Raw genomic sequence first — 25,717 nt, forward strand, 5'->3', positions numbered from 1 at the left:
GCGATGGAGAGGAACCAGAGTCACTGCACGGCCATCCCGAGTTCATCGGGCCAGTCAATTATGCATATCTGCAGTATTTTTGAGCATGTCAAATTCGTGATGCTAAATGTCCATTGAAACATATTGCAAATGTAACACGCATTTGCAATATGATTCAACAGTGAAAAAACATCACCAAATTGACATGATGAAATCAACACAACGAGCAATGAAGAGGAACCACAGTCACTACCCGACCATCCCGAGTTCATCGGGCCAGTCAATTATGCATTTCTGCAGTATTTTTGAGCATGTCAAATTCGTGATACTAAATGCCCAGTGAAACATAATGCAAATGTAACGTGCATTTGGAATATGATTCAACAGTGAAAAAATATCACCAAATGGACATGATGAAATCAACCCAACGAGCAATGGAGAGGAACCACAGTCACTGCCCGGCCATCCCGAGTTCATCGGATCAGTCAATTATGCATTTCTGCAGTATTTTTGAGCATGTCAAATTCGTGATGCTAAATGCCCATTGAAACATATTGCAAATGTAACGCGCATTTGGAATATGATTCAAAAGTGAAAAAATATCACCAAATAGACATGATGAAATCAACACAACGAGCGATGGAGAGGAACCACAGTCACTGCCCGGCCATCCCGAGTTCATCGGGCCAGTCAATTATGCATTTCTGCAGTATTTTTGAGCATGTCAAATTCGTGATGTAATGGTCATTTTGGACGTTTTTAAAAAAAATCATTAACTTCTTGAGGCTACCTGGGACGTTAGCGTGCCACCTGTGGCGCACCCTATCAACAGCAGGTGCATTTCAAGAGCGGCAAATTTGAAACCAAATAAATGTACAAATTCAAATTTCTCAAACATACAACTAACTTACAGCCTTTGAAAGATAAACATCTTCTTAATCTAACCACGTTTACCGATTTCAAAAAGGTTTTACGGGGAAAGCATAAAGTTAGGTTATGTTAGGAGAGTACATTGACAATAGCTGTGTGCAATGCATTGTCGAGTCAAAGACATGCGTCACCAAAACCATACAATCAGCTAAAATTATGCACTAACCTTTTACAATCTCCATCAGATGACACTCCTAGGACATTTTGTTAGACAATGCATGCATTTTTAGTTCTATCAAGTTCATATTTATATCTAAAAACAGTGTTTTACTATGGCGTTGATGTTCAGGAAATCGTTTCCCTCCAATACCGGCAGTCAAGTCATGACGACAAAATAATTAATTAATATTAGAAAACATTGCTAAAATATTATATTGTCATTCAAAGAATTATAGATTTACATCTCTTGAACGCAATGGACTTGTCAGATTTTAAATTAACCTTACTGGGAAATCACACTTTGCAATAATCTGAGCACTGCGCCAGAAAAATACGCATCGCGATACAGACTAACCGCCATGTTGGAGGAATCTAAAATCGAAAATACTATATAAATAATCCATTACCTTTGATTCTCTTCATCAGATGTCACTTCCAAAGAGTCCCAGGTCCATAACGAATGTAGTTTTGTTCAAAAAAGCTCATCATTTATGTCGAAAAACCTCCGTGTTGTAGCGCATGATCTAAGCCAGCCGGACTTCACTTCACTTCAAGAATGGAAAAAATATATTTCCGTTCGTTCAAACATGTCAAACGTTGTATCGCATAAATCATTAGGGCCTTTTTTAACCAGAACATGAATAAAATTCAAGGCGGACCATTGGGTTTTCTTTTAAAACGTTTCGGAATGAGAGTACCCACCATCAAATCGCGCGCCAGGGTGAATGATGGACCATCACGTTCCATGGCTCTTATTCGGTCAGATCTCACTGTAGAACACTCAAAACACTTTGTAAAGGCTGGGGACATCTTGTGGAAGCAATAGGAAGTGCCAGAATATAATTCACCCCCTTTGTTTTTCAATGGCATAGGCTCAAAGTCAATTCAACACATCAGGTATCCACTTCCTGTCAGAATCTGTCTCAGGGTTTTGCCTGCCAAATGAGTTCTGTTATACTCACAGACACCATTCAAACAGTTTTTGAAACTTTAGGGTGTTTTCTATCCATATATAATAAGTATATGCATATTGTAGTTACTGGGTAGGTGTAGGAGGCATTTAAAAATGGGCACATCTTTTTTCAAAAAAGTCTCAATACTGCCCCCTATACCCTAACAGGTTAAAAAACAACAGAGTCCCACTTCTCCCTCATCATACATGACAAATAGACCATCTAGGTTGATTCATAGCTTAACCTGTTTGGGATAGGGGGCAGTATTGAGAATTTTGGAAAAAATATGTGCCCATTTTTAACTGCCTCCTACACCAACTCAGAAGCTAGAATATGCATATTATTGTTCAGGTTTGGATAGAAAACACTCTGAATTTTCTAAAACTGTTTGAATGGTGTCTGTGAGTATAACAGAACTCCTATGGCAGGCAAAAACCTGACAAGGTTTCAAGCAGGAAGTACCCTTTCTGACAAGGAGTCGTGCGTCTTGCATCTGTTTATTGAAAAGTAAGGATCTTAGCTGTAACGTGACAATTCCCAGGGCTCCGATAGGCTCTCAGAACCCGGGAAATAACTGAAGGTTGACGAGGGAGCCTCAGGCTGAAACACATTATCGGCTTTGGCAAGTGGCGGCTCAGAGGACCTTTGAATGAGGCGCATGCACGATTCGCTCCTGAGGAGAAATTTAATTCGGCTGTTTAGGCTCAATGCATATTCCCGGTCGGAATATTATCACTTATCTACGAGATAAATGGCATAAAAATTGGTTTTAAACAGCGGTTGACATGCTTCGAAGTACGGTAATGGAATATTTAGACATTTTTGTCACGCCAATGCGCCATGCTCGAGACCGTGATGAAGCATTCTGATAGTGTCTAGAACTCACGAACAAAACGTCGCTGTTTGGATATAACGATGGATTATTTGGGACCAAACCAACATTTGTTATTGAAGTAGAAGTCCTGGCAGTGTATTCTGACGAAGAACAAGCAAGGTAAGAACATTTTTCTTATAGGAAATGTGATTTTGGTGGAGGCTGACCTGGGTGGGTATCTAAATAGCTAGCCCTGTGATGCCGGGCTATGTACTTAGATTATTGCAAAATGTGCTTCATCCGAAAAGCTATTTTAAAATCGGACATATCGAGTGCATAGAGGAGTAATGTATCTATAATTCTTAAAATAATTGTTATGCTTTTTGTGAACGTTTATCGTGAGTAATTTAGCAAACTGTTAGTAAATTCCCCGGAAGTTTGCGGGGGTTATGCTTTTTCTGAACGTCACATGCTAATGTAAAAAGCTGTTTTTTGATATAAATATGAACTTGATTGAACAGACATGCATGTATTGTATAACACAATGTCCTAGGTGTGTCATCTGATGAAGATCATAAAAGGTTAGTGCTGCATTTAGCTGTGGTTTGGGTTTATGTGACATGATATGCTAGCTTGAAAAATGGGTGTCTGATTATTTCTGGCTGGGCACTCTGCTGACATAATCTAATGTTTTGCTTTCGTTGTAAAGCCTTTTTGAAATCGGACAGTGGGGTTAGATTAACGAGATTCTTGTCTTTAAATAGCTGTAAAATAGTCATATGTTTGAGAAATTGAAGTAATAGTATTTCTAACGATTCAAAAATCGCGCCACTGGATTTCAGTGGCTGTTACGTAGGTGGGACGAGTTCGTCCCACATGCGCCAGAGAGGTTAACATAGGGCTATATAAAATTTGGGCAGTTTAAATGCCATTTGGATCGTACATGGCAAATGGACAAACATCCTGATTTGGCACATTCAATACTTTCATACGTGTATAATTGACAAAAAAATTATTGGACATTTCATTTGGACATTTCTTATGGCATTTGGCAAAAAAAGAAAGAATTATGTAACTTTTGACTTCCTATGAAATCATATTGCAAATGGACAAAACATATGCCTTATGTACAAGCAAAAACAGCCAAAAAAATGATGCCAATAAAATATGTCAAAAGTATGTTCATACAGCTCTTATACATGTGTAATTGACAAAACAAATTGAAAGAATTTCGAAAAACGGTCCAGAAAGCACTTTTTTTTAAGGGGGTGATAAGTCTTCGAAAATGATTTCATTTGTTCAAAATTTGACTCTTGGGTCTTGACTTGTGTTACATTTGCAATAAGAAAATTCACTGTGGAGAGCGCTCGCCGTCTATTGGATATTTGCTGTGATTTGGCACATTCAATACTTTCATAATTGACAAAAAAGAATTGGACATTTCATTTGGACATTTCTAATGGCATTTGGCAAAAAAAGAGAAAATAAAGTCACTTTTGACTTCCTATGAAATCATATTCCAAATGCACAAATTCAAGATTTGACCCTTGGGTGTTGACTTGTGTTACATTTCCAATATGAAAATCCACGGTGGAGCGCGCTCGCCATCTATAGGATTTTTGGGGTGTGACACTTGGCATTTGCCATATGAAATTTGCAATATGATTTGGATGAATGTGGACCAAATTGGGTGGTATTGGCATTAGGGTGTATGATTCGTGCAGGGGCCAATATGTTCTCATTCATTTTTGTCCATTTCATGGGGGTCTTCCCTTACTGTACATAAAGCTGTCCCAATAGCAGATCTTTCTTTTCAGCACCGCTACACCTGGCTATCAGCTTGGAATTCCGAGTTGGATGACCGTTCAAAACATATTTTCTCAGTCGGAGCTCATTTTTTTCAGTTTCCAGTTGTCTTGAACTCAGTGAAGTCTGTAATTTCTCAGTTCCGACTTTCCAGTTGTTCTGAACAAAGCAGAAGTCATGCTGGATTGAGAGCATGGCCAATGTATTCAAACTTTTCTTGCACATGGTGCTGCATGTGAATGTTTATCGTTTTAATCTTGGAAAAGAGACCCTTAAAGCCAAACTTGGCCCACTCCCACTCCACTGAATAGCAGGCTAGTGATTGCTTTACGCTTGCAGTTAGCTACTGATTCCTTCCAAACCACTCATTGTTTAATTTGCAATTTCCAACTTGTGTAATGTTTATGTCCAATGGCCAATGAGCACCGATATGTTTTATCTGTAATTTCTCTTCATATGACAAGGCTAGAAAAGGATTTGCCAGTAGATTGTCGAATTGATTCATGATGATGACTGTTTGTCTAACTTGCTAGCTAAGATTTTTGACATGCGGCTTTATTAACTCAATTATGTATTTTTTTTACATTGTTTGCAAACTGATGTGTGACACGTATTAAAATGGGCACGTATTTTTTTCAAAAATCGCTGTAGCGCCCCCTATCCTTGGCTTAACATGCAAAACAGTCAATAACAAAAAATATTTTTTGCTAAAAAGGTGGAGCTGAACGACGGGTTGCCACTGATTGTGTCACTTTTGCCACATGAACTGTTCTTTAATGAATATATCACAACATTCTCCTAAAGTCTAATAGGCACATAGGCTAATGGAATTTCACACAATTTTTTGTGTGTAGTATTTTATTAAGTGAAGGAAAATATATACCCATTTATTTTATTGATGCAATAAAAATAATTAACCTTGTTACTTCATTTGTGTCAAAAAGATCCCACTGGGCACACATTGGTTGAATCAACACTGTTTTCACATTGTTCCTGTGTTTTTAGTGTTGGTACAAGCTGTTTCTGGGAGCATGTATTTGTGCTTTGCCTCTTCATCCATGTATTTAGATCTTTGGCATTTGAATGGCTTGCAAAAGTACTCACCCATCTTGGCATTTTTCCTATTTTGTTGCCTTTTAACCTGGAATTAAAATAGATTTTTGGGGGGTTTGTATCATTTTGATTTACACAACATGCCTACCACTTTGAAGATGCAACATATTTTTTATTGTGAAACAAACAAGAAACAAGACGAAAAAACAGAACTTGAGCGTGCAAAACTATTCACTTCCCCCAAAGTCAATACTTTGTAGAGCCACCTTTTGCAGCAATTACAGCTGCAAGTCTCTTGGGGTATGGCTCTATAAGCTTGGCACATCTAGCCACTGGGATTTTTGCCCATTCTTCAAGGAAAAACTGCTCCAGCTCCTTCAAGTTAGATGGGTTCCACTGGTGTACAGCAATCTTTAAGTCATACCACAGATTCTCAATTGGATTGAGGTCTGGACTTTGACTAGACCATTCCAAGGCATTCAAATGTTTCCCCTTAAACAACTCGAGTGTTGCTTTAGCAGTATACTTAGGGTCATTGTCCTGCTGGGAGGTGAACCTCCGTCCCAGTCTCAAGACTGAAACAGGTTTCCCTCAAGAATTTCCCTGTATTTAGTGCCATCCATCATTCCTTCAATTCTGACCAGTTTCCCAGTCCCTGCCGATGAAAAACATCCCCACAGTGAAGCAACATCATGCTGTGGGGATGTTTTCATCAGCAGGCGTTCTCAGGGTGATGAGAGGTGTTTCCCTTGATGGCCAAAAAGTTTAATTTTAGTCTCATCTGACCAGAGTACCTTCTTCCATATGTTTGGGAGTCTCCCACATGCCTTTTGGCAAACACCAAATGTGTTTGCTTATTTTTTTCATTAAGCAATGCCTTTTTTCTGGCCACTCTTCCATAAAGCCCAGCTCTGTGGAGTGTACGGCTTAAAGTGGTCCTATGGACAGATACTCCAATCTCCGCTGTGGAGCTTTGCAGCTCCTTTAGGGTTACCTTTGGTCTCTTTGTTGCCTCTCTGATTAATGCCCTCCTTGCTTGGTCCGTGAGTTTTGGTGAACGGCCCTCTCTTGGCAGGTTTGTTGTGGTGCGATATTCTTTCCATTTTTTAATAATGGATTTAATGGTGCTCCGTGGGATGTTCAAAGTTTCAGATATTGTTTTATAACCCAACCCTGATCTGTACTTCTCCACAGCTTTGTCCCTGACCTGTTTGGAGAGCTCCTTGGTCTTCATGGTGCTGCTTGCTTGGTGGTGCCCCTTGCTTAGTGGTGTTGCAGACTCTGGGGCCTTTCAGAACAGGTGTCTATATACTGAGATCATGTGGCACTTAGATTGCACACAGGTGGACTTTATTTAACTAATTATGTGACTTCTGAAGGTAATTGGTTGCACCACATCTTATTTAGGGGCTTCATAGCAAAGAGGGTGAATACATATGCACGCACAACCTTTCCGTTTGTTTTTTTGCATTTTTTTAAATAAGTTATTTTTTCTTTTCACTTCACCAATTTGGACTATTTTGTGTATGTCAATTACATGAAATCTAAATAAAAATCAATTTCAATTACAGGTAGTAATTCAACAAATAGGAAAAACGCCAAGGGGGATGAATACTTTTGCAAGGCACTGTACACAAACAGCCAGTTATATTCACCACAAATGGAAGTGCTCCCCATAACAGAAGACACTGTGGGCCACTCTGTCTATCTAGTGATGAAAAGGAAGCCTGTTGCTGGGTTTAGGAGAGTCTGTTTTCTGGAGGAAATAATAACACTCTGCCCCAGAGAGGATCACACTGATAGATGTGTTTTTATGTGTCTGACCTTCCCCTGGAGATGTATCAGACAGACACAAAATATACATTGAAAAACCTTTATACGTCTCTGAAACCTGTGTCTCATCTGGGGATAACTGTACAGTCAGTCAAAGAAGAGAGAGGATGTACAGTAAGAGAGGATATGAGAGAGTGACAGAGAGAGAGAGCTTTCACTAGTGAAACTTGTTTCACCCAGTGAAAACTAGTGTCTGGTTTGCGTACGGTTGAAAATATATGTATTAAAATGCAACAATGTTTACAGTGTAATACAAAAAGAAACACGACTGCATATCAATTAAATGTTATTGTTGGTTTTTGATCCCAGAAACATGGCAAACGATGATTGAATGGTAGCCAACCTCTGAGGGTACAATAGCAAAGAAACAAGAGTTCATGCCTCAAAGACAAAGCTGTCATCATACTGAGGGTGTTATTTTGTGTGTGTGTGTGTGTGTGTGTGTGTGTGTGTGTGTGTGTGTGTGTGTGTGTGTGTGTGTGTGTGTGTGTGTGTGTGTGTGTGTGTGTGTGTGTGTGTGTGTGTGTGTTTGTCCTCTAAGGTATCAGTGGTTGGCTGTCTTTAGGGTTCCTCTGATCTGCCCCCCTCTCCCAGCCCTGGCGTATGCGGGTGATGGTTCGGTCCACACAGGGTGTGATGAGCAGCAGCTTGAGTAGCAGCACCACAGAGGGAAGCACCAGACACAGCATGTAGCCCGGTGGGGTGTACCACTTGTAGGTGGAGGAACTCAGGAATCTGTTCCAGCCGTACAGGTAGGTGTGCGCCGTACACAACAGCAGAGTCAGGTGACCCAGCTTGGACTGGTGGGGGAGAAAAGAACACAAACACATGAACCACACACACACACGCTCCAGGTATGTGCACAGATAGAGGTCTAAGGGAGCTTGAGCACCTGCCCTTTTGCCCTCCCATGAGAAATTAAACTTTGTTTCAATTTTAGTCTATTGCCCATCAAACTAGCTAATTTCTAATTGTTTTCATTTTGGAAAGTTTCCCCTCCCTAGCTGTGAAGAAGCCATTTCCGGCTATCAATCAAGTTAAAGTAGCTAGCTATCTTAGCTGGCATGCCTGCTGGCAAGGTTGGTAGACTTGAAAAAAGCAAGCATTACAAAACGTACTGAATAAGACTCACATTCCTTTCAAGCTTTTACCCAGATTTTAGCATAGATGCAGAGAAGAATATTTTGTTTCTTTAAAAAAAAGAACCAAGAGTCAGGAGGACCCCTGGAATTAAGCATATTTATTATGGCTTTAGATTACAGGAAAAAGCTGCTTCAGGTGTTTGACAAACGCAAAATGCTCCTACGTCCGGATGGGGGGCCTAGCCATTACCCAGCTATCCTCACGTATCTTGTGCCCCCTCAAATGTTTTGGGGTGCATGCCGCCCCTGCGACGCACACACACACACACACACACACACACACACACACACACACACACACGTGAATTCTCCTGGCCTGTTCTAATATATTCTTCCTAAATTACATTTGATGAATAACTTAACATTTAAATCACTGCTTCAATTTGAGGGAAATTAATGAATTAGAGAATGAGCCGGAGTTTCTTCTGACCCAGTTACATTTATGAATGAGTGTGTGTGTTCCCTGTAGTGATAGGAATACAGCTTCATATCCCCAGCACATAACCTCTGGCTTATCTGCTGAAAATCAGATTACTTTCCTGGAGTTTTATTGCATTCTGGCCTGGATGTTGGCTCTGCACCCCGCATGAATACGCGAATAGGGGAAACACTGAAGGAGATAAGTGTACAAATTAGGGCTGGGAATTGCCAGGGACCTCAAGATACAACATTATCACAATACTTAGGTGCGATACGGTATGTATTACAATTTTCACGATTCTATATGTATTGTGATTCGATACTTTGATTTTATTGCGATTTGATGTTCCAAACATATTGTTCATTATATGTCTGCTGCAGAAAGACAAGAGAGAGCATGAGAAAAGTCGTTTTTTATCAGTCATGGAAATAAAAGGGCTGAAAACATCGTCTCACTATTTAAAAAGAAGATGGAGGATGAAAAAATACCAGAGGTACAGCCGACTAGCTCTAGCTAACGCTTCCTAGGCAAATCGATACTTGGAGTCAAAGTATCAATATAATATTCTCCAAAATATTGTGATATATGACTGTATCGATTTATTCCCCCACTGCTTGTAAAAATGGGCAGAAAATGAGTGCCTCGCAAGTGTGTCTGGCCTAAGCATTCAGTGTGAAGGGTCCTGGTGATCCCACCTGTACGAAGCTGAACTCCCTCCAGCTGAGAGCGTTACTGACGGAGGGAAGAGATGTGATTCCTAACAGGACGTACAGGCCAAATCCCAGAATTCCCAGGGATAAGTAGGAATCGCTACGCCAAGCCGTCGTTGTATCAAACTCAGTGGTCCTGTTCTCTCTGATCTGAGAGAGAGAGAGAGGCGTATTTATAATCAAAACTAGTGCCTGAATATTGCTATATACTGTAGGTGTGTGTCCAATGTACAGATGTAGGATCTTAATATGACCAGTATTGTCACAGCAAAATAATCCTGCAGCAACAGCATTCAAACATTTAGTCCATTCCCACTTTTCTGCCAATGTAATGTTACTTGATTGGTGGCAAGGCTATTAGCTGGCCAAAATTAGGCTACATAAAAGTGCTATACTGTTAAGACATGCTCTGGTTCGTTGGCAACTAAGAAAATATTTTTAAACCTCCTGCTTTGGACTGGATGTCTCAATATGTAGTTCATACATTCATACCTCAATTAGCCACTAAATACTTGAAAAGTTACTGTTTTCTTGAAGCTGTGCATTGCCATTTTCCCTACATTTCCCCCATATGGGCCAGCTCCTCAGCAATTTGAGTTTTAGCCAAAGAGCTTCAGCCCCTCACATTTGAGTGACAGCTAGCAAGAGGCCCCCCAGCATTAACCAATGAGGTTGCAGGGCTGGCGCAATGGCTCAGTGGCCACAGCAGATACAGAAAAAGCAAGGACGTGGTGTCACGTAGTACTCGTTTTCGCCACTTTTGGCTCGTGAGTGCTGCTTTCAAAACTACTGGCCAAAAAGTATACAAAAGTTCCAGAGAATCTCTTTAACATAACGATGTATTGGTGTAAATTTATGTAAATCCTGTGGCGCAGGAAAATTCTCAGCGACAATAGAGTGTTCAAATTAAGGTCTTAAATCTGTACACAATTATGTCTATCCAATGTTCGCTGTTTTGAAAGTGTTAAATTTGGCCTTAACGCTAGGTAGGTGTTCTTACCACAGAGACAGTGCGTTCAGTGGCCTTGAACCTCACAAAGTACCTGGGAACAAAATAAATTCTTTCTTTACTAAAATCCAATGGAAGACACAGTTCACTGTGTGTGTGTGTGTGTGTGTGTGTGTGTGTGTGTGTGTGTGTGTGTGTGTGTGTGTGTGTGTGTGTGTGTGTGTGTGTGTGTGTGTGTGTGTGTGTGTGTGTTTGCGTGTGTGTGCTCCACTGACCGTATGGGTATGATCAGTGTATAGAGCACGTGCAGAAAGGCAAACCCCAGTGCCAGAAGACCCAGCTGTTTCCTGCACAGCATCCAGCGATCCAGCCAATCAGGGAAGCGCCTGAGGTTAAACATACATAAACACTTATAATCAACATAAATACAATACATATATACAAAAGTACACTACTGGTCAAAACTTTTATAACACCTACTCATTCAAGGTTTTTTCTATATTATTACTATTTTCTACATTGTAGAATAATAGTGAAGACATCAAAACTATGAAATAACACATATGGTTTCATGTAATAACCAAAAAAGTGTTAAATAAATCAAAAATATTTGATATTTTTCAAATAGCCACCCTTTGCCTTGATGACAGCTTTGCACACTTGACATTTCTCAACCAGCTTCTTGAGGTTGTCACCTGGAATGCATTTCCATTAACAGTTGTGCCTTCTTCAAAGTTAATTTGTGGAATTTCTCTCCTTCTTAACGAATTTCAGCCAATCAGTTGTGTGGTGACAAGGTAGGGGGGTATACAGAAGATATCCCTTTTTGGTAAAAGACCAAGTCCATATTATGGAAAGGACAGCTCAAATAAGCAAAGAGAAACGACAGTCCAGCATTACTTTAAGACATGAAAGTCAGTTAAGCCAGAAAATGTCAACAACTTTGAAAGTTTCTTCAAGTGCAGTCGCAAAAACCATCAAGCGCTACGATTAAACTGGCTCTCATGAGGACCACCACAGGAATGGAAGACCCAGAGTTACCTCTGCTGCAGAGGATAAATTCATTAGAGTTACCAGCCTCAGAAATTGCAGCCCAAAGAAATACTTCACAAAGTTCAAATAACAGACACATCTAAACATCAACTGTTCAGAGGAAACTGTATGAATCAGGCCTTCATGGTTGAATTGCTGCAAAGAAATGACTGCTAAAGGACAGTAATAAGAAGAGACTTGATTGGGCCAAGAAACACGAGCAATGGACAATAGACCAGTGGAAATTTGTTGTTTGGTCTTGAGTCCAAATTGGAGATTTTTGTTTCTAACCGCTGTGTTTTCGTGAGACGCACTGTGGTTGAACGGATGATCTCTGCATGTGTATTTCTCACCGTAAAGCATGGAGGAAAAGGTGATATAGTGTGGGGGTGTTTTGCTGGTGACACTGTCTGCGAATTATTTAGAATTCAAGGCACACTTAACCAGCACGGCTACCACAGCATTCTGCAGCGATACACCATTCCATCTGATTTTTAAAAAAATCACCTTTATTTAACCAGGTCGGCCAGTTGAGAACAAGTTCTCATTTACAACTGCGACCTGGCCAAGATAAAGCAAAGCAGTGCGACACAAACAACAACACAGAGTTACACATGGAATAAACAAATGTACAGTCAATAACACAATAGGGGGAAAAAATCTATATACAGTGTGTGCAAATGAGGTAAGATTAGGGAGGTAAGGCAATAAATAGGCCATGGTGGCGAAGTATTTACAATTTAGCAATTAACCTGTTTGGGATAGGGGGCAGTATTTTCACGGCCGGATAAAAAACATACCCGATTTAATCTGGTTACTACTCCTGCCCAGAAACTAGAATATGCATATATGCATATAGAATATGCATATATATAATTAGTAGATTTGGATAGAGAACACTCTAAAGTTTCTAAAACTGTTTGAATGGTGTCTGTGAGTATAACAGAACTCATATGGCAGGCCAAAACCTGAGAAGATTCCATACAGGAAGTGCCCTGTCTGACAATTTGTTGTCCTTCTGTTGCCTCTCTATCGACATTACAGCATCTGTGCTGTAACGTGACACTTTCTAAGGCTTCCATTGGCTCTCTAAAGCCGCCAGAAAGTGGAATGGGGTGTCTGCTGTCTCTGGGCAAAGTATAGGAGCAGAGTTTGTAAGTGGTTAGCCTGGGGACAGTGAGACTGAGATGCGCGTTCACGAGACTTCTCCATTTTTTTCTTTCAGCCTTTGAATGAATACAACATTGCCTGGTTGGAATATTAGCGCTATTTTATGAGAAAAATAGCATACAAATTGATTTTAAACAGCGTTTGACATGCTTCTAAGTACGGTAATGGAATATTTAGAATTTTTTTGTCAAGAAATGCACTCGCGCGTTACCTTTCGGATAGTGACCTGAACGCACGAACAAAACGGAGGTATTTGCATATAACTATGAATTATTTGGAACCAAAACAACATTTGTTGTTGAAGTAGAAGTCCTGGGAGTACATTCTGACGAAGAACAGCAAAGGTAATCCAATATTTCTAATACTAATTCTGAGTTTAGGTGACCCCGAAGTTGGCGGATGTCAAAATAGCTAGCTGTGATGGCCGAGCTATGTACTTAGAATATTGCAAAATATGCTTTCGCCGAAAAGCAATTTTGAAATCGGACATAGCGATTGCATAAAGAAGTTCTGTATCTATAATTCTTAAAATAATTCTTAAGTATTTTGTCAACGTTTATCATGAGTAATTTAGTAAACTCACCAGAAGTTTTCGGTGGGTATGCTAGTTCTGAACATCACATGCTAATGTAAAAAGCTGTTTTTTGATATAAATATGAACTTGATTGAACAAAACATGCATGTATTGTATAACATAATGTCCTAGGAGTGTCATCTGATGAAGATCATCAAAGGTTAGTGCTGCATTTAGCTGTGGTTTGGGTTTGTATGACATTTAAGCTTGCTTGGAAAATGGGTGTGTGATTATTTGTGTCTATGTACTGTCCTAACATAATCTAATGTTTTGCTTTCGCTGTAAAGCCTTTTTGAAATCGGACAATGTGGTTAGATTAACGAGAGTCTTATCTTTAAAATGGTGTAAAATAGTTGATTGTTTGAGAAAATTGAATTGTGGTATTTTAGTTGGTTTTGTATTTCGCGCCGTGCGATGCCATTGGCCGTTGGCTAGGGTTTCCGCAGGCAGAACGGGGTTCCGCTAAAGAAGTTAATGACTCCAACCTAAGTGTATGTAAACTTCTGACTTCAACTGTACATACGCAACATTGTATAAACATACATGTATGCAAACACACTCACATACACAGAAAGGTCTGACCTGTACTTGGTGCCTCTGTAGAGCTGCAGGAAGGAAGCAACGACACCAGGCAGGTAACAGAGAGACAACATGATCAGAGACACGATGGGACACACCTGGGGAGAACACACACACGCACACACCTTGAACAGCTGGTAACACACAGAGAAACACAAACACAACCACTCAGAGGGCCTGTGGCCAGTACCTTGTTGGCCAGTGAGACCATGATTCTGAAGGAGATGTCTTTGCCCTGGGTGACGTATGCATAGATGATGTCTCTGATCAGCAGGTAGAAGAAGAAGGCAGCACTGAGGCCAATGGCGATGCGCAGGGGGAGCCTCCACTGGGGGAACAGCTGTAGGGGGAAGTCCTCCAGCTCCCGGGCCACTGAGATAGAGCCCCGGTCCAGGGCACTGAAACCCAGCTTGGTGGCTACCGCTATCACCGCTTGCTTGGCCTCTGCACTTTCACCGCAGATATACACCTGACATATATTTATACACATACAGTGGGTTCCTGAAATTATTGACACCCTTGATAAGTATGAGCAAAAATGCATGCATAAAATAAATCATTCAAATACTCAGCTATTTTGTATGCTCCAAAAATGCAGGAAATTATATTATTTTATGAAGATCATCAAAGGTTAGTGCTGCATTTAGCTGTGGTTTTGGTTTTTGTGACATATATGCTAGCTTGAAAAATGGGTGTCTGATTATTTCTGGCTGGGTACTCTCCTGACATAATCTAATGTTTTGCTTTCGTTGTAAAGCCTTTTTTAAATTGGACAATGTGGTTAGATTAAGGAGAGTCTTGTCTTTAAAATGGTGTAAAATAGTCATATGTTTGAAAAATGTACGTTTTGGGATTTTTGAGGAGTTTGTAATTCGCGCCACGCCCTATCATTGGATATTGGCGAGGCGTTCCGCTAGCGGCACATCTAGATGTAAGAGGTTAATAACAAACGTGTATGCCATCTGTAAATCCGAATAAAATTGCTAAGTTGATTTATCTACGGAAAAAGTTAGGAACCTTCCTGCTCGCCATGATTGGCTGAGATAATGGATGGGCTAGACATGCCCATACAATATTCGGATTGGTTGCCATGTAGCGCACTTCTGTCTATAACATGAGCTGGTCAGTTTGTGTAGGTAATCCTTTCTAATGCGTTAAAAAAATATATATCACGTAGTACATGTAGAACTGCAAAAGTGTTGTTCACCACTTTCTGGATGGCCGAGTTTTGAAATCAGTGGAATGCCCGGTAGAATTAGATTATGATAGCTAAGGAGATAGAGAAAATTCTGACGTTTGATTGCAAATATGCTGAGGGAGTCGAAAAGAGAACACGCAGAAGGCTGTTGTATAAAACACCTGTCTCTGGATTACATCTTCAAACTAAGGGCAACCATGGCATCCGTGACAGAGAGGGAGAAGTGTCCATCCATGTAAATGGGTAAGAGAGTCTAGCTAGCTACATTTTCAGATGTTATACGTTTCTAATTTTGTCAGAAAGTTGTTTTCATTTCAAATTAAAGCATACATTTAGCTAGCTAGGTAACGTTAGATGGCTGGCTCGCTATCTAGCTAACGTTACGTGTATGATCTGTGTAGTAGTATTATTCATATCTCTGAACCATTTGCATTACTAGTTATAGCCTAACATTAGCTAGCTAGATAACATTGAACCTGGTTGGTTAAATACCTGTAGATTCACGCAGGGTAGTGACGTAATGAGTTGGGATTATGGTTCATTTTTTAGCTAACGTTAGCTGGCTGGCTCGCTAGATGTCTAAACAAAAGACTCCACTATGCAAGTAGCCATTTCACTACACCTTCTGTATCCTGTGCATGTGACAAAATGTGATTTTATTTTATATAGTATGTTTTTAATTTAGATAGTAATGTGAAGAACATGACCTGCACCAACGTCAAATTAGGGTGTAATGTTAGGCCAACGAGACAGTGTCCAAGTTCTAAAATGCTACTTTAGTTTTTTTGAACTTGTAAATAACGATCTTGTTGTGAGTGTATTTTCCTGTAATAATGAAGACAAATAAGCTAAGATGTTGTCAGCTATATGATATGGTCATTATTTGAACTGGCTAGCCAGTTAACTTAACATTAGCTAGCTAGCTAACATCAAGAAACAAGTCAAACATTATTTAGAAAGATGCTTTTAGTTGCCTGGTTTGCTAGATTGACATATACTAAATTCATTTTTAAACGGGTGGGTTTATTGGTGTTAAAATACACTAGTTATGCTATTTTGGACCACCAGGCTGCTGATGTCATGCAGTTTGATGTCGGACGACAATGTAATGTTTATGATGTCACTGCAACAACAGTCGATAGACGTAGTATAAACTAGCCTTTAGTCTTGAAATCTTTGGTTGTTTAGTACATGGCCTCACTTGTGAATCCTTAAAGAGATGTGTGGGGCTAAGGCTTAAGAGGGTGTGAACGATGCTGAATGAGTGTAGACAAAGAAGAGCTCTCCAGTAGGTTCACCAAAACATTCAAGGGCCATTTTCTCAAAACTGAGGTTACAAGTTTATCAACTTTCAAAGCAGAATTATGGGTATGCTTGTCATTGGCAAGGACTAGGGAGTTTTTTTAAGATAAAAAGAAACAGAATAGAGCTAAAGCACAGGCAAAATCCTAGAGCAAAACCTGGTTCAGTCTGCTGGGAGTCATTCCCCTTTCAGTGGGACAATAACCTAAAAAACAAGGCCAAATATACACAAGATGACATTGAATGTTCCTGAGGGGCCTAGTTACAGTTTCACTTAAATCGGCTTGAACGTCTATTGAATTGATCAACTTGACAGAGCATGAATAATTGTACAAATAATAATGTGCAAATATTGTGAAACAGTTTTTCAAAGCTCTTAGACTCTTACCCAGAAAGACTCAGAGCTGTAATTGCTGGCAAGGGTGTTTCTAACATGTATTGACTCAGGGGTTTATAACATTTTTGACATGCGTTTTTCTGGATTTTTTGTTGTTATTCTGTCTCTCACTGTTCATTTAAACCTACCATTCAAATTATAGACTGATCATTTCTTTGTCAGTGGGCAAACGTACAAAATCAGCAGGGGATCAAATACTTTTTTCCCTCACTGTATATGTATGTTTATATACAGACTCTTTGAATGCCTATATATGTTTATATACAGTCCCTTCAGAAGGTATTCATACCCCTTGACTTTTTCCACATTTTGTTGTATTATAGCCTGAATTCAACATTGATTAAATTGATATTTCTGTATTACCCTTGTACACACAATACCCCATAATGACAGCACTTTCTAAGGCTTCCATTGGCTCTCTAAAGCCTTCAGAAAGCGGATTGAGGCGTCTTCTGTCTCTGGGCAGAGTATGGTGACAAAGAGATTGGATATGCGCGTTCACGCGAGCACGCTGTTTTTTCTTTCCCTCTTTGAATGAATACACTATTGTCCGGTTGGAATATTATCGCTATTTTATGAGAAAAATACCATAAAAATTGATTTTAAACAGCGTTTGACATGCTTCTAAGTACAGTAATGGAACATTTTGAATTTTTTGGTCTCGAAATGCACTCGCGCGTTACCCTTTGGTTAGTGACCTGAACGCACAAACAAAACAGAGGTATTTGGACATAACTATGGATTATTTGGAACAAAAACAACATTTATTGTGGAAGTAGCAGTCCTGGGAGTGCATTCTGACGAAGATCAGCAAAGGTAATACAATATTTCTAATACTAATTCTGAGTTAAGTGTGCCCCGAACTTGGCGGGTGTCAAAATAGCTAGTCGTGATGGCTGAGCTATGTACTCAGAATATTGCAAAATGTGCTTTCGCCGAAAAGCTATTTTAAAATCGGACATAGCGATTGCATAAAGGAGTTCTGTATCTATAATTCTTAAAATAATTGTTATGTATTTTGTCAACGTTTATCATGAGTCATTTAGTAAATTCACCGGGAGTTTATGGTGGGAATGCATGTTCTGAACATCACACGCCAATGTAAAAAGCTGTTTTTGGATATAAATATGAACTTGATTGAACAAAACATACATGTATTGTATAACATAATGTACTAGGAATGTCATCTGATGAAGATCATCAAAGGTTAGTGCTTCATTTAGCTGTGTTTTGAGTTTTTGTGACATATATGCTTGCTTGGAAAATGGCTGTGTGATTATTTTGGTCAATGTACTTTCCTAACATAATCTAATGTTTTGAAATCGCTGTAAAGCCTTTTTGAAATCGGACAATGTGGTTAGATTAACAAGAGTCTTATCTTTAAAATGGTGTAAAATAGTCGTATGTTTGAAAATTTGAAATTATTGCATTTTTGAGGTTTTGTATTTCGCGCCACGCTGTTCCACTGGCTGTTGAATAGAGTGGGACGGTCACGTCCCACTAGCCCAGAGAGGTTAAGAGAGTGGATTCGGGAGATAACTGCTCTATATAATGAATGCTTCCGTTGTACCCTAGGTTATTAATGGTTTAATTGTTGCATAGTTTAATTCAATCACGTAATCAATTAAACATTAGGTAATCGATGTGATAAAATAGCATGTCATATAATTTAATCATAGTCAGAGACATGACAACATACTACCACATACTTTTGGTCATGTAGTGTATATAGACTTGAATCTAGTAGCCAATTGGTTTCATGGGCATGGCTTGAACCTCGTGTGTACCTGTCTGTTGGCATCTGAAGGTCCGTTTTGCAGACTCCAGGCAGACAGGGTGTTGAAGCCTTTAACCACCTCAGCTCCAGGAACCAGACTGTTCAGGTACATATAACCACATTTACATTATATCAACATACACATCAACATATAAAAACATTCCTAATTAACAAAAAAACATACACATATTAACAACCTATACTGTATAGCTCTCACCTTTGCAGGTACTCTGCGTTGGCCTCTGGGTACTGATTCTTTCTCAGGTTGTTACTGAGGTCCACCAACACCTGCAATTCAACATGGCATCATATACACTGGTTCATACTTTATATTTGCCAAAAACCCTGGAATTTACATTCTATTGGCTAAATGCCATGGTATGTACAATATATTTGTGTCACACCCTGACCTTAGAGAGTCTGTTTTAATCTCTATTTGGTTAGGTCAGGGTGTGACTTGGGTGGGCAAATCTATGTTTATATTTCTTTGTTGGCCTAGTATGGTTCCCAATTAGAGGCAGCTGTTTATCGTTGTCTCTGATTGGGGATCATACTTAGGCAGCCGTTTTTTTCCTCCTTTGATTGTGGGATCTTGTTTTTGCATTGTGCTGTCTAGCCCTGCAGAACGTTACGTTCGGTTTTGTATTTTTGTTGTTTTGTTGGTGTTCATCTAATAAAGTAAGATGTACACTTACCAAGCTGCACCTTGGTCTAATTCTTCAATCGACGAGCGTAACAATTTGCTAAATACACAAGCATTTCGCTACACTCGCAATAACATCTGCTAACCATGTGTATGTGCCCAATAAAAATTTGATTTGAAATACACTGGGACATAGAATATATTGGCTAAATACGCTGGGACATACATTATATTCGGCAACTTTACAGTTGCATGCTGACAAAACAGATATTCATACATATAGCAGAAGTAATAAAACATATATGCTACCTTTCCCTTTAGCTGATTTGCCAGTGGTACCAGGAAGTCGTAGTGTTCTCTCTGGACAGCGATGAAGATCAGATGGGCTGACTGGGCAGCTGCAGCATGACCCAGGACCTGCATAAACATCATCAACATATTGATACACACTTAAACACAAATACAATATATTAACATATACTCCTTCAAACATAAACAAATATATTGAAATACATTTACAACACAGTAAAAACACATATCCACATTTAACATATCACCACATAAAACCAGATCTACTTTATTTTGTACCTGTGCTCCGTGGGGTAGGCGGCTGCTGCTGTGGGGCCGTCGGCTGCCGAACACCACACCGTACCCCGCCTGCAGCAGACGCAGGCCCAGAGAGTGCCCCAGGTCCCCCGTCCCAAATACACACACCCTTTCACTCTCAGGTAGGGCAGGGTCAGCCTCCATCATCGGAGACATTGACACACACTCACTCTTCTCCTCACTCCTCTCCTGACCCGTCATGCCTGAACAGAGACAGGCAAAGACCTCCTTGAGTCGCGGATAGAATCAACAGAAAGTGTCAAAAAGACCAAAGAGTTTAAAATACCTTCCTGAAGTTTCAATCACAGAAAAAGTACATCCACATAAATGGAGCTCGCAGGATGAACGACACTTTCACTTTGTTAAGTTCTTCAGCAGACACCTCCTCTAGACGGAGTCTTACAGTCCAAACAGAGCACTGTCAATCAATGATAGGACAGCTTACTGTAGTTGAAATCCTGCAATGAAATGTTTTCTGCATTACATGTTCCAAAACAATAGTCTTCAGAGTTGGAGCAGCACCTCTGAGTTATCCAGACACGACTGACTGAGTCTCTATTTGTGTCTGGGCGTGCTCCTGGAGGGAGGAGGAAAGGGAGTAGTCTCTCTGCCAAGATGGAAATTCCGTTAGAAGAGGAGTGTTTTTTTGTGTGTGTGTGTGTGTGTGTGTGTGTGTGTGTGTGTGTGTGTGTGTGTGTGTGTGTGTGTGTGTGTGTGTGTGTGTGTGTGTGTGTGTGTGTGTGTGTGTGTGTGTGTGTGTGTGTGTGTGGGCAGGAAAGCCCATGGCACTCACTCTGTATTGTCTCTGAGGACAGGCCAGTGGTTTCTGGGAAGCAGGGAGGTTACATAATAGTGGAATACCAGGCCTGGAGAGACGTCACATCACTGTGGTCTTTCTGGGTTCACACAAGCACAGGTCCGCAGTTCATGACAATAACACAACAGCAGATGCACTTTGGTTTGTTGTAATACTACCTTTCCTCAGATGTGTTTGTTCAAAGATAACAACATACCATTGCTTGTAACTCCAAAAATCACAGAATGTGAAATACCAGAATAATTGTGACACATCACCATGAACAGTGTCTTGAAACACTGGTTTCATGAAAGCAAGAAAAATCTAAATGCTTGAGATGGGGTCAGAGCACATTAGAATTAGTGAACCCAAGCTTTAGACTGGGCTTAGTTTACAGTAAACCAGTAGCGGTGCATGGGTAAAATCACTGGGGAAGCTAAGCCAGTAAAGAATTGCCATATTACAACCTGTGTTGTGATAATTACGTTGTTTGCTCTATAACCTGTTAGTTCATATGCCTTGGGACCTTGATATATAGGCCTAAGACCGAGACAATATGAAGACACAGTGGCAGAATAAATTCAACCACACATTTTTTTCATCACAAAACCAAAGAGCAACCTCTGTCCGGTGAAGTCCACAAAGCATATTGCATGTAACAAACAGTTACATGACCTACAGCATGGTCAAGCAAGTTCATGTTTCTGACATTTTCAGACCACTAAACAACTATTGATTTAGAATCCCGGAGAGTTACCGCAAGTCACAAAGAAAACAGGAGCTGCCTCCACTATTCCAGCACCATTTCAACGTCAACATTTCAACATCATCAAATCACCTCTGCTTAGTCTAATACAGTGAAAACTAAAAGATACCAAAAACAATTTAGTCCAATCAATGTAAGCTAAATATGATGTGGCTGCCAATGGTTCTGATTTGTGTGTGTGTGTGTGTGTGTGTGTGTGTGTGTGTGTGTGTGTGTGTGTGTGTGTGTGTGTGTGTGTGTGTGTGTGTGTGTGTGTGTGTGTGTGTGTGTGTGTGTGTGTGTGTGTGTGTAGTGCATGAATGAATGCTGATCTACAAAATTAGATATCAGTGCATATCTTCAGGATGGTATTAAGTTGTAACAACACCAGTAACATTGTGAAACAAACTGGCTTACATCCTGCCTTTGCACTAATGTTTAATTTCACGACTTAGAGCAGCTCTGTCATCCGTAACAAGGTTATATTTATCCTAGCATGATAGAACCACTGACAGCTAAATCACGCAACCGAAACAGTTTATTTACATTGTCAGTTTCTTACGGTATACTGTCAGCTGAAAGACATATCGTGATATGGCTTTTCCAATTTACACAATTATGGAAAGTTACCAGATAGCATAATAGACACTTCATTATTATTTGTTTGAGTGATAATGGTTACAGTCTGATTGCCTGTTCTGCCTGTAGTCTGGATGTCCAAGGCCTTCCCGTTGAGCATGTCGCCGGTGGTCAAGTTCATCTGGTTGGTGCACCTCTGGATCTCACAGGGAGACAGCACGTAGTCCCAAAAGTGGACATCTGTTAGCAGGCCAACAGATGACTAATGCTAGTTGAAATGCCCGCTGAACGAATCCTGATCCTGAAACAGGAAACAACAACATGTTGTGTTCTGTAATGGAATGCTTTCTTGTTCTTTTCAATGTTGGACGCTTTATTTACAAGTAGAAAAGACTATGTGCATTTTTCAGCTTACATTTCATTCGGAAAATAAACAGGTGCGAATTGTGCACTGTAGAAAAAGTTTTAATAGTAGTGAGCAAACCCAAAACCGCTAAATATGTCAAAACAGAATAGGTTTTACTCTCTACTATTTACTGTCATATTTCATTGCAGTTATCACAGTGAGTATCTTACCTTGAGTTACAGCACAGCATGTTGTAATCATCACAAGTACTAGTAGGAATTTCTCCATCTGGAAATAATTAAAAAACTGTTATTTTGTTTTAATTAATGAACTTTTTTAATTCATATGAAAAACCTCTGCCCTGTATGCTACTGAGCAGAACGGTAGTATACAATTTATCATAGCTGTTATGAAAGACATTTGTATGCTAATAAGCAGACCATTTTAGTTAGATTCAAGGTGCTGTTATTAGCATTGCAACAGGTTTAACATAAATTTGGAAAACACATGATCTTACCTTGTGGGTTGTCAGAGTGCCTTGTTGGTGTGTGTGAGGGAGAGAGCTGAATACTTATCTTCTACTTGTTTCCTCATTCATTTATATCATCAGCGGTTACAGTGCCTTGCAAAAGTATTCATCCCCCTTGGCGTTTTTCCTATTTTGTTGCATTACAACCTGTAATTTAAATGGATTTTAATTTGGATTTCATGTAATGGACATACACAAAATAGTCCAAATTGGTGAAGTGAAATGAAAAAAATAACTTGTTTAAAAAAATTATAAAAAATAAAAAACTGAAAAGTGGTTTGTGCATATGTGTTCACCCCCTTTGCTATGAAGCCCCTAAATAAGATCTGGTGCAACCAATTACCTTCAGAAGTCACATAATTAGTTAAACAAAGTCCACCTGTGTGCAATCTAAGTGTCACATGATCTGAGTATATATACATCTGTTCTGAAAGGCCCCAGAGTCTCCAACACCACTAAGCAAGGGGCACCACCAAGCAAGCAGCACCATGAAGACCAAGGAGCTCTCCAAACAGGCCAGGGACAAAGTTGTGGAGAAGTACAGATAAGGGTTGGGTTATAAAAAAATATCAGAAACTTTGAACATCCCACGGAGCAAACCTGCCAAGAGAGGGCCGCCCACCAAAACTCACGGACCAGGCAAGGAGGGCATTAATCAGAGAGGCAGAGAGGCGGAGATTGGAGTACCTGTCCATAGGACCACTTTAAGCCGTACACTCCACAGAGCTGGGCTTTATGGAAGAGTGGCCAGAAAAAAGCCATTGCTTAAAGAAAAAAATAAGCAAACACGTTTGGTGTTCGCCAAAAGGCATGTGGGAGACTCCCCAAACATATGGAAGAAGGTACTCTGGTCAGATGAGACTAAAATGTAGCTTTTTGGCCATCAAGGAAAATGCTATGTCTGGCACAAACCCAATATCTCTCATCACCCCGAGAATACCATCCCCACAATGAAGCATGGTGGTGGCAGCATCATGCTGTGGGGATGGTTTTCCATGGCAGGGACTGGGAAACTGGTCAGAATTGAAGGAATGATGGATGGCGCTAAATACAGGAAAATTATTGAGGAAAACCTGTTTCAGTCTTCCAGAGATTTGAGACTGGGACAGAGGTTCACCTTCCAGCAGGACAATAACCCTAAGCATACTGCTAAAGCAACACTCGAGTGGTTTAAGGGAAACATTTAAATGTCTTGGAATGGCCAAAGCCCAGACCTCAATCCAATTGAGAATCTGTGGTATGACTTAAAGATTGCTGTACACCAGCGGAATCCATCCAACTTGAAAGAGCTGGAGCAGTTTGCCTTGAAGAATGGGAAACAATCCCAGTGGCTAGAAGTGTCAAGCTTATGGAGACATACCCCAAGATACTTGCAGCTGTAATTGCTGCAAAAGGTGGCTCTACAAAGTATTGACATTGGGGGGGTGAATAGTTATGCACACTCAAGTTTTCAGTTTATTTGTATTGTTTCTTGTTTGTTTCACAATAAAAAATATTTTGCATCTTCAAAGTGGTAGGCATGTTGTGTAAATAAAATGATACAAACCCCCCAAAAAATCTATTTTAATTCCAAGTTGTAAGGCAACTGTCACGTCCTGACCACGAAAGGGGTTATTTGTTATTATAGTTTGGTCAGGACGTGGCAGGGGGTATTTGTTTAGAGTGTTTCGGGATTTGTTGGGCCAGAGCCTGAGCCACCTCCACAGTAGGAGGATTGGGGAGGGGGGGTGTAGCACGGGAACCGTCGGTGACGGTAGCCACCCGCCCTTCCCTCCCTTTAGTTGGGGGGTTTATTTTTGTGTTTATTTTTGTGTGAGGTGCATCCGGGGTCTGCACCTTTGGGGGGGGTACTGTCACGTCCTGACCAGTATAGGGGTTATTTGTTGTTATAGTTTGGTCAGGACGTGGCAGGGCGTATTTGTTTAGAATGTTTCGGGGTTTGTTGGGCTATGTGTTTAGGTAGAGGGATGTTTGTTTAGAGTGTTCCGGGGTTTTTGGTTATGTTCTATGTTAGTATATTTCTATGTTCTGGTCTAGTCTTTTTAGTTCTATGTTTAGGGTTATTGGATGGACCTTCAATTGGAGGCAGCTGTTGCCTCTGATTGAAGGTCCTATATAGAGGGGTGTTTTTTTATGGGTTTTGTGGGAAGTTGTTTTTGCACTGCTGTGTTTAGCCTGTAATACTGTGCTTTCGTTAGTTTTCTTGTTTTTGTTTCGTTAAGTGTTCTAATAAAAGTTAATATGAGCACTCAACCCGTTGCGCCTTGGTCCACTATCTACGACGACCGTTACAGCAAAAAAATAGGAAAAATGTCAAGGGGGTGAATACTTTCGCAAGCCACTGTATGACACTAAAAGGAAACAGGTATATTATGCAAAAATGACAGGCATTATTGACCTAAACAGGTATTATTATTCACCAGTTCCCTTACTCATAGAAATATTGACTCAGTCACACAAGAGGAAACATCAGCATAATAGACAACTAGAACTTGAATATATCTTTTTTAAAAAATATTTCATCAAGAAATTATTCCTAACCTGGGAATTTCACATCAGGGTTTTCATTAATACTGTATATATGATCCAGGTGAACAATAGCAGTCACAAGTTTTCATATAACATTGATAAACTTGCAGCCCTAAGTACTTTACCAGCACTCACAAAACACATTCATAAAAAGAGCATTATACCA

The 25,717-nt window shown here is 40.0% G+C and overlaps 1 protein-coding gene and 1 long non-coding RNA gene across 4 annotated transcripts; both read right to left on the reverse strand.

Annotated features, from left to right (window-relative positions):
* Positions 1-7,553: 7,553 nt before the first annotated feature.
* LOC115180374 (metalloreductase STEAP4) lies at positions 7,554-20,627 on the reverse strand. Of its 3 annotated transcripts, none has more exons than XM_029742427.1 (11): positions 20,314-20,625; positions 20,010-20,230; positions 19,731-19,838; positions 18,996-19,066; positions 18,789-18,876; positions 14,295-14,573; positions 14,093-14,202; positions 11,025-11,135; positions 10,801-10,843; positions 9,786-9,950; positions 7,554-8,327 (listed from the first exon to the last, which is right to left on the reverse strand). In XM_029742427.1, exons 2-11 carry the CDS (start codon positions 20,226-20,228, stop codon positions 8,064-8,066), a joined length of 1,458 nt encoding a protein of 485 aa, XP_029598287.1. In that variant the 5' UTR covers positions 20,229-20,230; positions 20,314-20,625; the 3' UTR covers positions 7,554-8,063. The 3 variants fall into 3 exon arrangements, with proteins under 3 accessions (XP_029598287.1, XP_029598303.1, XP_029598296.1); XM_029742443.1 differs by having other exon boundaries at positions 14,108-14,202; positions 20,314-20,622; XM_029742436.1 differs by having other exon boundaries at positions 20,010-20,627.
* A 1,362-nt stretch (positions 20,628-21,989) lies between these two features.
* Positions 21,990-23,144, reverse strand: LOC115180393 (uncharacterized). Its single transcript, XR_003873070.1, has 3 exons — positions 23,011-23,144; positions 22,724-22,781; positions 21,990-22,448 (listed from the first exon to the last, which is right to left on the reverse strand). It is a non-coding gene; the product is annotated as an uncharacterized LOC115180393 (long non-coding RNA).
* Positions 23,145-25,717: the final 2,573 nt, after the last annotated feature.

This window comes from Salmo trutta, chromosome 3 (assembly GCF_901001165.1).
Source record: "Salmo trutta chromosome 3, fSalTru1.1, whole genome shotgun sequence".
NCBI lineage: Eukaryota > Metazoa > Chordata > Actinopteri > Salmoniformes > Salmonidae > Salmo > Salmo trutta.

Bases quoted from the DNA above. Each gene is read 5' to 3' on its own strand.
- LOC115180374 (XM_029742436.1), bottom strand. From the start codon at position 20,228: ATGACGGGTCAGGAGAGGAGTGAGGAGAAGAGTGAGTGTGTGTCAATG. The intron at 14,574-18,788 runs GTACACACGAGG...AATATATGTCAG, and splicing joins CTTCAGATGCCAACAGACAG to GTGTATATCTGCGGTGAAAG. The intron at 11,136-14,092 runs GTATGTGAGTGT...GTTTAACCTCAG, and splicing joins TACAGGTCAGACCTTTCTGT to GCGCTTCCCTGATTGGCTGG.